Raw genomic sequence first — 13,192 nt, forward strand, 5'->3', positions numbered from 1 at the left:
ATTTCAGCAACTGCCTTTTTTTTGAGTTGAGATTTGCTTTCATGAAAATAACACTTTAGTTGTAAATGCTAAAAACAACAAGTGAGTCTCTTAATTAGAATAATAGCCTATATAAGATTTGGTCCTTAAATATAACAAAGGTTCACGTAACTTGTTGAGCTTGAGTTTATATCATTTTGCTCCAGGTCTCACTGTGTTATATCCATTGAGAAACGACTGTCTGTAGCATCTCATAGTTTTAGACAGCTTTCTTCCCCTCAAAAACTTCTAACCAAACAGGAATCTAAGTTTATGTTGTTTTCTAGGCTTTTATTGTCAAAGTATTTCCTGTAGCAATAAGGCTCCTGAGATCTATATTCAACACCATTGAATTATTCGTGTTGAAAACTAGAAAACACTTCTTGGGCTCTTTGGAACTCATAGTTGAAAACTGGGGTGGGAGTGATATTTGTTGGTCATCAGAAAGTGATATCATTCAAAGCCAGGCTGTTTTGCTCACCAGGCCCCCGTCAGGCTGCCGATTCCTTAGGCTTACCCACGGTTTCTTTGTGAATGGACACAGTGACTGACCGTGGGTTCCTTTCCTTTTCAAATTTAGCTATTTGCGGGGAAATTGAGCTTTTGAATGTTATAAGTTCTTTGTCCTCCTCATTTGAAAAATATTTAAATGATCTTGCCCAAAGGGCACACAGAGAAACGGCATGACTTTCAGGAAATTAGTAAGCAGTAGAGTTATTTTTAGCTTTTACTCCTAGCAAACATTTCCTTTTGTTCTTTAGAAGACATTGTTGATCTGTTCATTCATGGGCTGTGGTCTTTCCCCAGCTACAGGATGGCTTCAGAGAGAATAAGCCCTCTCTTCTCTACTCTGCGTGACGGAGCTAGTGTTACTTCTCTTCAATTTTAACTCATGACTTACTCATTTGTTCATGTTTTTCTGCATTCTGGAGCACTGCCACTAACACATACATTTTATTGTTGTTTGGGGTGGATTTGCCCTCTCCCCAGCAAATACTAACCAAAAAATGTTCACACATGCAGGCTGTACAAAATTTATTTATTTTTTAGTCAAAATACTGTATAGTAATAGTTGATGGTGTAATTTTGTCCTAATTTTCTGTTAGTACTTATTTTGCAGGTATAGATACCATCTTTAGCAAGTTATGCGGTTAGTATTACAGAATCCCAAATCCAGGATAGATGGTTACAAAGGCTGGCCTTTACACTTCAATGTCACGTTTGATCTTTGGAAAATCTTCCAGTACTTAGAGGAAATCAGGTTTTTAAGCAAGTACACTAACACTTCACTTTTACTCTTCACATAAAGGCAAGTTTGATATAAGACTAGATCCAAAATGATTTCACCATTTTGTAAAATCATAAATTTAACTTTTTTTTCTGTAACAGAGAGAGGTATTATAGTATCCATGATTGAAGTTGGGGTTCTGACTCAGACCACCTGGTTTAATATCCAGGTTCTACCATTAATCTCAGTATGCCTCAATTTCCTCATCCCATAAATGGAGATTGTGATTATTATACAATCGTTTTGGAAGTTAAATCAGATAATCCATGAAAAAGCCTAGCAAAATACCTAACATAGTAAAGTCTCAATAGATGTTGGCTATTATAATTATTGTATACAATTATTTTCTCTATAGTGTAGGCTGTAGTTATTTTTAGAAGATTATATACAAGAAAGAGGCAAACACATTCAGTTTTTCTAGAGCCCTTGACTTTTTCCCTGTAAGAATTTTTACTAGAATGTCCTCACACAGAGGTTACCCAGTTCCATCGCCCAGTGAGTTTAGTTTCCCTTGGCGCGTCAGTATTTGTGGCTCTTCATATCTAGAATCAGCACAGTCATAATAGGAAGTCAAGCAAAACATTTTTTTGCATAAAGAGAGGGAGGCCGAATGTGAGATGGCATTGACATCTGTGCCTCTGCCCTGGGCCAAAAGCAGAATGGCCCATCTGCTGCCTCCTCCACTGGTGACGCCCCATCCTCTCCCTTCCTTCCATTTAGAGCCCTGGGGATGATGAAGTCAGGGAGAGAAGACTGGGATGCGAAGCATCTAAAGAGGGAAGCAGGACAGACGTTCAGGGGAAGGCAGCAGAATCACCCCCATTCTGCATCTGACCCAGCTGGGTAAATGCTAAGTATTCCTCTGCCAACAGCAATTTTACGTGAGTTCTCTGGATGATGTCAAGGCTGAAAAACACCAGCCTGTCTAGTGAATTCCCATCTTTCTGGTTAAGAGCTTTCCTGACATCTGATTCAACAATTTACTAAACTTTCCTTTTTTAAAGAAAACTTTTTTTTTTTAACACTTAACTCAGAATAAGTCCTTTATTTTTACAAGGGGTACTTTAACTTCTGAGTATATCCTTTGTTTCTCTTTTCTTATAGCTGCATTAAACTCACCTCACTTACCAATTATTATACAATGCTAACTCCTACTGTAGAGGCTTCTTGTTTTAAGGTAACGTCTTCTACCCAATCTGAGAGCTACAGCTCGGGCTTTCTACAATATGGTTGTTTTAGAAACACTTGTCTAAAGCTTAAAGCACAAGATATCATACACCTGAAAGGGATATCAGTCTATAATGTTGTAATTTCACTCCTTAACTGATTTTGATGAAAACTTGAGTAGTTAGATTGATAAATACTCCAGAAAGGCGTGTACTGAGTAAACAAAAATATGCAAATAGCAAGGGGAACTAGGGAGAGATTGTCTTAGATTATGAATCTCTTCAGTTTTAATGGGAAACGCTTTTTTTTCTGGCCACACTGCTCAGTTTGCATAATCTTTGTTTCCCCAACCAGAGATTAAACCTTCGCCCTTGGTAGTAAAAGCATTGAGTCCTAAACCACTGGACCACCAGGGATGTTCCTGGGAAATTCTTTTAAAATATTTTTACTTTCAAAGCTTAAGGTTTCTTTTAACTTAAACTAATTTTTTTCAGTTATGATTTCCAGATGATTATTTCAAGTGTGTCTGTGATTCAGAAGAATGAAATATTATTTTAATGTAGATATTTGGGGACTGTTTTCCAGGCTGCTTGGCTACTTGTTTTACTTTCATTTAAATTTGAGGTTATCTTAACCTTCATTTAAAGAGGCAGTTGACTCTTGATTCTAACTTAAGTTTTAGTGAGTCGATTATAAATCATCATATATGTAATTTTCATTCACTGCTTTTTAAAAAAGATTTTTATGTTTACTTTCTAGACCGACTTTGCACGATTCAGCGGAACAAACGTGGAAACTGACTTCGTAGAGGTGCCGTCACAAATGCTTGAGAACTGGGTGTGGGACGCTGATTCCCTCCGAAGGCTGTCGAAGCATTATAGACATGGAAGCCCTATTACAGATGATCTGCTTGAAAAGCTTGTTGCTTCTAGACTGGTCAACACAGGTATGACTTACCATTTTAGAAAATAAATTAGAATTGCTTCATGGAGAATTGGTGGCATCTTTTTTAGGTAAGAAGTGGATTTATTTAGAGAAATACAGTTTCCATAGATAGAATGTGGACCGTTTGAAAAAGCAAGAGCGGCTCTGGGGCCTGGGGTCATGTCAGAAAGTGAGAAAAGCCGAGAGAAAAACACACTCCACAGACAGAGTGTAGGCCATCCCAGAAGGCAAGGGGCCTGCTGGCATCTTCTTCTATAGAACTTATTTCCTCTTTTGTAATGATAGCACCCCAGAGTGTTAACATGAGGTGGGAAAGCCACTAAGCATGTTGGAATACTGAACACTGGAATTCTATCCAAGAAAAAAAGATGCATCTCCTTTTAAATCTTAAATAGAATGAGGTGTCTTGCTCCGACCTTATAATGAACACTGTTAGAATCCGTTTATGAAATCTCTGATCTTGTGATATTAGAACATGTAGTTCTCTCTTCTCCCAAACATGCACAAACATTCTTATGTTATTAGGTCTCCTGACCTTACGCCAGATTGTTTTGAGCAAAGTTGATCAGTCTCTCCACACCAACACTGCGCTGGATGCTGCAAGTGAATATGCCAAATACTGCACAGAAATCTTAGGTGTTGCAGCCACTCCAGGTATGTACGTATACTTATCGCAGGCTCCTCCTTCCTGGGAAGCACGGGGCATACTTCACACTGCTAGAGAAGGCAGAGGGTGTCAGGCAGAGTACCTAATGTAATTTATTTCTGATTTCTGAAACCAGGCCATGACTTTCAGATAAGCATACTTTTGTCCTTATGAGTTATCCTATCCAAATGTGCTTGAAGGCGGCTCCAGCTCTGCAGCATTTTAGTGTAATCAGGCGTGAGCAATTGGCCTCCACCCAGAGCAGAGAAAGCCATTCAGTTTGGCAACATGGCCTGGCCCCGCCCTCCCTGTGTGCCCTGAGACTTCTGTAGGATTGCAGTCAGACACTGGCAGGAGGGACATTTAGAGAAAGGCACAAACTTCTACCTTGTGTCTGATTCTGCTTCCGAGGTCAGTTCAGGCAGTTTGACTCTCTAACCTGATATGATTTATGAGAATCGTGTGAGTGGGTGAGAGATGGTCAGACATACACGTTACATTTGTATTTATTGACTTCAAGCAACCATGTAGCTGTGCATGTAAACACAGCTGGAAAGGTGACTTTTTTCAATCAAAGAAACTGTTGTCTAATTGAGTCAGTCACATTTCTAGTGATAATAAAGGCCCAGGCCCCTCTCTTCCTTTTGTGATCTAGTACATGAACAGCAACTTTGGGCCTCAGGCCTCTTTGACAGAATCCTTTCTGTAAAGTAGCCCTGGAGGTAGATTGAATTGGCAAGACCTTTTTATAGCTTTTCAGGTAAAGAGTTCTTTTTCAGTAATTATGAACCTCAAGTACCATTCTGACCCATTTTAGATATAAATGGGTGTGACAAAAAGAAGGCTCAATATTATTAGAATATATATAAGAGACATATGTGTCTAAGGGACAAGAAAGGACTGAGTTGTCTGTTGGGTGTGGACGAAGCCTCTGAAACTATGTTAGGCATTCCAGAGCGTAGGGCCGAAACCAGCTCTGAGGTGGAGCTGTCATAGGAGAGAAGTTTGTAAACATCTTGGCCAAGGACACCCATAAGCCCTGGGAGTGCTAGAGGTGACTAGATCAAGGACCTGGCACTGTCCCCTCCCACAGCTGGACTCCCCATAGGGAAGCCTTAGCTAGCTGAGAACCTGATATTTAACATCTGACATCACATTGTTTGAAATGTATCTTTTTTTTAAAGGCACAAATATGCCAGCAACTTTTGGACATTTGGCTGGGGGGTATGATGGCCAATATTATGGATATCTTTGGAGTGAAGTGTTTTCCATGGACATGTTTTACAGCTGTTTTAAAAAAGAAGGGATAATGAATCCTGAGGTATTGTATTGTTTTTTTTCCCCTCCTTTTATTACTTCTATACTTGTCCTGTCCCCCTTAACTCCTAGTGTAAAATATTTTTTACACCTAGATTTTGAGAGTAAGAGATCTGGTAACAACTTTTAACTTTAAAAGTCTAGCATCTTCTCACATCATCACACATCATACATTTGCTTTCTGTAGGTGATTAATTCTGTAAGTTTGAAAAAAAAAAAGCCTACTGTATTTTCTTGCTTACTAGCATTCCATTATATTGCATAATTAAAATTCAAAGCTTTGTTTATGCATCTGAGCATTTATAGCTGCTAGTTTTGACATGTGCCGTACAGTGTTTTCGTTTTATAGGTTGGGAAAGAAAGTAAACTCCTTCCTGATATAAATGATCTGCCTACATTTTGATACACTCTACATACTTTCATTATACATTTTCTGTGGAAGTCAGCCTTTTTTCTGTGATTGGTACACGCCACCTACAACACAGAGTTTGTAACCTAAATGCCTTTGAGTAATTTAAGCTGCCTCATTAACCTGAGCCGTTCCTTCCCGTGTGCAGCGACTTGACTGCCAGGTGGCTGCCAGCCAAACCTTCCTGAGTTACAGTCCCTCTGTCTCCGTTCTTGTTGAAGACTCAGCTGTCAGGTTATTTCCAGGCCTGATAATATTCCAGTGTGTTTTTCATTCTGTTTGATGCAGAAATTAGAAGAGCAAAGTGTCAAAATCAGATTCTCTGTGTGTATTTCAACTGACTTATTCTCAAAACTTTGTGTTTCTGGATTGCATACTACCTTACACATGAGCACTGAATAACGGGTGTGATGTAGACCACCATCCCTTCTCGCCAGCCTTCACCCCCAACACACCACCTCCAGAGTACCTACATCCTATTCCCTAGCCTTTCCAATCCCTTCATCGTCCATCCATCCTACCCAGGCTATTAGGTCCCTGCAAGTCTCCTTCCATCCCCTGGCAACTCCACTTAAAGAACAGTCAGTCACTGGCTTGTTCTCATAAATACCCTGACTTCTGCATGACCTTCAGCCAGTATCCAGCCCTGGATTCCTCTACCATCTCATTTAGAGATGGTACCCTTGGGGTTCAGATTCCCCTTCTGCAGAATATCCTGAGGCTCCACATGATGCCCCGCTGCAGAGTCCAGCTGTCTGGACCCCCAGTGTAACTTCACAGTCCTGCTCACTTCTGTAATTGGGGTCCCCACCACCTGTCTCCCTTTCAGCAGATGCTCTGTCCTCACTACTAAGGACATTAAGACCATTGAAAGTGAGTACCTTCATCTTCAATATTTAACTTCTTCCCTCCAGTCTCAGAAGATGGGTCTGTGATACTAAGACTCACTGGTTTACCATCTCAGGAAAAAAACTTACCACTGACTGATAATCTCAGTGCTACCACTCAGTCGTTCTTGCTTTCACAGCCTACTGTCTTGGTGTAAGAAACAGTTTCTGCACACCTCTGCTTCCAGGCTTTTGCCTCCACCAACTGAAATGGAAAGTTGTTACCCTCCCCTCCAGAGTAACCACTGATGATCCAGTCGCCAACTCTCAAAGGCCCTCATCTACCTTTTGTCTTGTTTTATTCCTGCTTCTCGGTATTCCTGTCTTTGTCACAGCCCTTAGCTAAGCAAACAGATCCCATCTGTACTTTCCAGAACTCTCAGCCTGGCAGCCAGATTTCTGTATTCCCTTGGGTCTTTCCTCCTTCACAAATTTATTCATTCTACTTCTTCCACCTAAAATCTATGCCTTCCTTGTCTGTGCCTCTCCAGAACTCTGCCGTTCATAAAGGCCCTATTCAAACGGCCACTCATTTATGAAGTCTTCCAGATCACTGAAACCAGAAGTGATCTTTCCATCCTCTGAACAGAAGAGTGAACTTGGGCATGGAATAAACAGTCTCAATAAGCTTTTTCTTGTGTCTGGAATGTTTAATATAATTATCTTACAGAATAACAAGATCAGGTTATAAACTATTTTGTACCATAGAATGTGAATTCTGATTTTAAAATATGCATTTAGAAAAAAGTACATCAAAATATTGTCAGTTATTATCTTTGGTAAGTTTATGATTGTTCAGTATTTTCCTGTACTTTCTATAGAGCTTTCCTTATTTTTACATAGAGCATGGATTATTGTAGAAATCAGAAAACCGTGTTTAAAGAGACACAAGGTCCAGGTATGTAAGCGTACAATTGTGACCTCCACTGGCTCCTAAGTCATTGGCGAGGCTTCCTGGCGCAAGTACTACATCACCTCTTTCATCTCTGCTCCACTCACTTGACCACACCTTCAGGAGCCTCCACTGCCTCCTCTCCTCTTCCAGCTGTCACAGTAACAGCCAAAGTACTGATTCCAGTGGATCCCAAGGAACTCGCGGTTCCGGCAGGAGGGATCCCTGCCATCATGCGTCTGTGTGCCTCCTTTCTTCTCAGGCTTCACTGCTTGGCAGGCAGCCTGACTGCTCTTAATTCAGACAAAAGGGCAGGGTTGAACGTGGAGGAAGCAAGATCCCATACAACCTGGAGTTGCCTTGTGGTGTCAAAACCTGTTTTAAGTTGGACTGAAATTCTAGATTCCGCTGTGCAATGTATTATTACTCATCTTATGCCAGGAAGTTGGCCTTAATCCCTTCTTTTCTCCTTCCTGTTAAATACTCTGGAACATCATGTCGTTTCCTGCTCCTCTGCTGTCACAGCAATAGTGAGTCCGGCTCCAGAGGCCAAGAAGAATCCACTACACGCACCCTCACACTCTTCAATTCAGATATCCATTTATTTAAAAACTAACACTTTGGAATAACAATCCTGTTCTACAGAAGCTTCTGTCATTATTACAACTATGTCATTGAAGGGAAAGAATTTTTGTGCTATGAAGAAGTACTGAATTTGATCTGAAGCTGTGGGAATCAGAGCAGGCACAATATATCATACAGTCCTGTTGTCTCAAGACCCCTCACCCTCCCCAGTACATATATTTGGAGCATTTTGAGAAATGCTTCAAGGAGTCAGTACCTGCTTTTCTTAGTCCCCAAGCTCTAGAGAGGCTGGGAGCTGAAAGATCACGTATTGTTGACATTATTGTTCATGGTCATTAGTATCAACAGAAGAACATCTCCAGGCCTCACCTCTGTAACCTCTTAGCATCCTGCAAAGCCTGGGGTCTGAGAACCATTTTAGATTTCAACAAGCAGAACCACAGAAAGTGTGCAACTTACTGGGAAAACAGTAGTAGGAGGGGTCGAATATAAGCCTGCAGTCTTCTGTGCCCTACGTGTTAGCAGCAAAATATTTTATAGTACTGTTGTTTGATAGCCTCTATCAAAGGTTTAGAACTGGCTCCTTAGCTGAAATAGCCTGAAAGTTCGCTACCTCTGGTTTTATCTCTAATTTTCTATGATCTTCATCTTAACTGTATAGTTTGTTAAATATAACAGTATCTTAACTTTTACTTTTTCAACTCATCTCTTGAATAACTATGGAAGGGAGCTACTTGGGAGTAACAGTTTCCCAGCAAACTCTAGGAGCTCTTTCAGGATCCCTTTAAGGTTCCGAAACGTGGTTTCAAAATCCAGCAGCTAATCGTAGGGTTGAAAGAATGAGGGCATTTTAACAAGGGCCATTTCTTTTTATAATGCAACTTCATTGTGGGAAAATTTCCTAAAAAGTAATAGACATGCAGATTCAAAGGCAATTACATTGTTAAGCTAGAATTATGTTCCTCCTCTTCTGCATTTAGAGTAATTGCTAAGCTTTGTTTTTTTCCATTAGTGAAGAAGATTATAGCCAAGTATCACATGCAGAAATGAATACTGAGAAAGTCAAAGATAGTGAAGTATAACTGTCCACAGTGCCATAAGGAAGCACCTAGATCTTACATACAATAATGGACAGAGAAACATACAAAGAATCTTGGCTAAACAGGAAGAAGAATTACGTGACGGGGACTTGCCTGGTGGTCCAGTGGTTAAGACTCCATGCTTCCACTGCAGGGGGCACAGATTTGGTCCCTGATCAGATGGGAACTGAGATCCCACATGCCGTGTGATACAGCTAAAAAACTAAAGAGGAAAATTACGTGATAAAGTGTATTATAAAACTAAGTATTCCAGGGCCTAGGCCCAATTTCTGCTTAAATGCGTTGCTAAGAGAGAACATGAAATTTCCTCTCCTGATGGGCCTTACAAATGGATTAAATTTCAGCTTCTCTGACCTACCACCCCAAAGCTAATTTTTCTTACACTTCAACTTTTTCTAACAGCATTAAATTCTGCCTGATTTAAGGGAAAAAGGAAGGAAATGGGGTTGATGTCCAACCTACTTCTTGAATATTTACAACGCCAGACCTTCTAAGCCTTGAATTCCAACCAGCTGGAAGCAGTTTTTCTTCCTTTTTGTGTTCCTCCAGCCCTTCTTTGTGTTTCTGTTAGAACTCTAGTCATCTGCCTTGCTAATTATCTATTTCTTTATCTCACCTTCTGGATTATGAGGCTTTTGTAATAGGAACTGTTTTATTCATCTTGGTGTTCATCCTCTGTATCGAAATACTTACATTGCTGGACCCAACTGGCAGCTCCCCGACCTGCTTCCTCTCATCTGTTCCCCTAATACACGGGACTGGCCAGGCTGCCCTTTTTTTCTCCAGATCTCCTCCCTCCCCATAAATATTTACTCATCCCTCCTCACAAATTGAAACTTCGCTGAAGTTTTCCTGATGACCTCTTGGAGTCAAGGGGCGATTCCGACGCTGTTCTCTCTGACTAGCAACACCAGTCTTTCACCTTCTCCCTCCTTCCTGTTTGTCGTCAAAGGTATTCTTTTTCCCACTCATAACCTCCGCACCCTCACTCATAGATAACAAAGGAAGTGCTGTGGGGAAGAAGTATACAGATGAGCTATGGAAGGACAGGTTTCAATATCCAGTGTAAAGCGGACTGGTGAGCCTGTTAGGCGCCTGGCTGTCATCGCTTGTCCTTGGGCAGATGCTCTCTGCCTGATGCCTGCTACTCAGAGCAGGAGGGGACACCGGGCTCTACTGCCTAGACACAGTCACAGGAAGCAGGAGGAAGGGAGGGTTGGAAGGCCGGGGGAGCTTGCGTGTGCTCCTGCAGAGAAGCCAGAGGTGGCACGAGACCCAGACTGCTTCCCATTTATGTGTTCTCGTAAACGATGGGTGTCCTTCACTCAGATAATTATGAGTACTCAAAGAAAGGGAAAGGGCATGGCTACCCACTGCAGTATTCTTGCCTGGAGAATCCCACGGACAGAGGAACCTGGCGGGCTACAGTCCATGGGGTCACAAGGAGTCGGACACAACTGAGCGACTAACACACACATAAGGGCTTCCCTCGGTGGCTCAGATGGTAAAGAATCTGCCTACAATGAAGGAAATCCGGGTTCCATCCTTGGGTCAGGAAGATCCCCTGGAGAAGGGAATAGCTTCCCACTCCAGTATTCTTGTCTGGAGAATTCCATGGACAGAGGAGCCTGGCAGGCCACAGTCCACGGGGTCACAAAGAGTCAGACATGGTTGAGCAGCTAATTCAAGATTATTGCATAAAGTAAGTGCCTTGTCTCTCCTACTTAGTATTCCTGAGTCAGACTCAGTCATGTCTGACTCTTTGTGACCCCATGGACTGTAACCCCCCAGGCTCCTCTGTCCATGGAATTTTTCGAGTAAGAATACTGGAATGAATTCCCATTTCCTACTCCAAGGGGCCTTCCTGACCCAGGAATTGAAACCCCTCTCTTGTGTCTCCTGCATTGGCAGGCAGATTCTTTACCACTGCATCACCTGGGAAGTCCACTTAGTATACTGTTGTATACTAAGTATACACTATAGAATACTAGTATACTTAGTATAGTGTTTTATACTAATAGTGGAAATGAAGTCTCTTGTGCTTTTTTCTAGCTTTATTAGGAGACAGAACTAATTTTAAGGAAATGCTGAAACAGGAACACATCTGTTTCCCTGACTATATATGAGTAACTGAACTTAGGGATAGTATGAGAAAGAAAATGAAAGGAGAGGTAGATGACGACTCAGGTTTGTTGAATACCACGATCTAGCAGGAAGGATTCTAGGGAGCAGGAAAGGTGCTAAAACCATCACTCAGATTCCTCATATACTGAGGGAGGTAGGCATATTCCCACCTTACAGATAAGGGAACTAAGGCCCAAGGCCACATAGCTGAGGATGAAGCCAAGATTTTAACCTGGGCCTGATTCCAAATTCCTGATCTTGCTTTAAAAAACATCAGTGTTGAGGATTTGCCTGGTGGTCCAGTGGTTAAGACTCTGTGCTTCTACTGCAGGGGACACAGGTTCGATCCCTGCTTGGGAAACTAAGATCCTGCATGCTGTGGGGAGCAGACAAAAATAAAGAAATCTGAACATATTTTTTAAAAAAGAAAGAAACCATCAGTATTACAGAGGATTTACACAGTTGCCAAAAGATACATGTTAACCTTCCAGAAGCAAAAACCACAGAGGTGTGACCGATGATAATTTTCCCTTCCCTGAATGACTAACAGGAGCACTTACTCTATACAGACCCTCCTGCACGGGTTTTCAAGCATGGACGTTTCTAGTGGTTGTCTTAGAGCTTCTCTTCCTGCTTTGCTCACAGTTATGGTTCCTCCATTATATAAACAGAGGACAACCACTCACACCACAGACTCTGTCCACCTGTAGCATTTGTCTCCCAGACAGCCTTCTCTCACCCAGGGAACCAATACCTTCCTAACACACAAATTCACTTAACTGTTTTTTTGTTTTGTTTTGTTTTGTTTTGTTTTAAAGAAAAGCAAGATCCTATTACCAAAATGACTCTTAAACTCTTCTCCAAACTTCATTGCCAGGGAAATGAAACTATTAAGAGACCATTGCTCTGTAATTCAGGAAATTGAATCAAGTTGTGTGGAGCTGTAAGCAGGGGAGGACCTGTGCTGTTCTGAGCCACGTACTGTGAGACTATAAACAGTGCCCAGCTGTACAGTGACTTTACCAGCAAGGGAGATGAGAACCGGCTCTTCAGAGCAGCGCGCAGCCCCTCTAAACCTCGCTGTTCTTCACTGTCCATAGTTACAGTTCTCAGTGCAAAACAAGAATATTCTGGCAGATGTCCACATTTTGGCGATTTTTTTAACTTCAAATTTTCATTATTTTTCCTATAGTTGTGCAATAAAATACGCCTTTTTAAAAGACTCTCAGATCTTGAGCATGAAGAATTTCTGCAGGTAAATACTAATAATTGAGGCTGCATGATAGGTTCAAGAGGGTTGACTGTACTCTGGTCTCAACTATTAGTATGTATTGAAAATTTTTCCATAATAAATGGCTTAAATTATTTTTATGTTCAGATCAATTTAATTAACATTTTCTAAGTTCCTATACTGCTTCACCCAGGGAGAACAGCCCTTCCTTCCCCCACACCACCCCACCTACTGATTTGCTGTTGTTCAGTTGCTCAGTTGTGTCCAACGCTTTGTGACCCCATGGACTGCAGCACACCAGGCTTCCCTGTCCTTCACTGTCTCCCAGAGTTTGCTCAGACTCACGTCCTTTGAGTTGGTGATGCCATCCAACCACCTCATCCTCTGTCGTTCCCTTCTCCTCCTGCCTTCAGTCTTTCCCAGCATCTGGTTCTTTTCCAGTGAGTCAGTTCCTCGCATCAGGTAGCTAAAGTTTTGGAGCTTCAGCTTCATCATCAGTTCTTCCAGTGAATATTCAGGGTTGATTTCCTTTAGGATTGATTGGTTTGATCTCTTTGCTGTCCAGGGGACTCTCAGGAGTCTT

At 41.6% G+C, this 13,192-nt stretch overlaps 1 protein-coding gene across 3 annotated transcripts in view; it reads left to right on the forward strand.

The window, feature by feature from the left end:
- The window catches only part of NLN (neurolysin), a 103,493-nt gene that overhangs the window by 84,326 nt on the left and 5,975 nt on the right, over positions 1-13,192 (forward strand). For all 3 annotated transcript variants that reach the window (XM_086361966.1, XM_086361965.1, XM_086361967.1), the window contains 3 exons: positions 3,233-3,419; positions 3,944-4,072; positions 5,249-5,385. In XM_086361966.1, coding sequence (XP_086218092.1) covers positions 3,233-3,419; positions 3,944-4,072; positions 5,249-5,385 — 453 coding nt within the window. The remainder of the gene's footprint in view (positions 1-3,232; positions 3,420-3,943; positions 4,073-5,248; positions 5,386-13,192) is intronic.

This window comes from Bos grunniens, chromosome 20 (genome assembly GCF_055505025.1).
Source record: "Bos grunniens cultivar Pamir isolate PY7600 chromosome 20, Bosgru_T2T1.0, whole genome shotgun sequence".
Taxonomy (NCBI): Eukaryota; Metazoa; Chordata; class Mammalia; order Artiodactyla; family Bovidae; genus Bos; species Bos grunniens.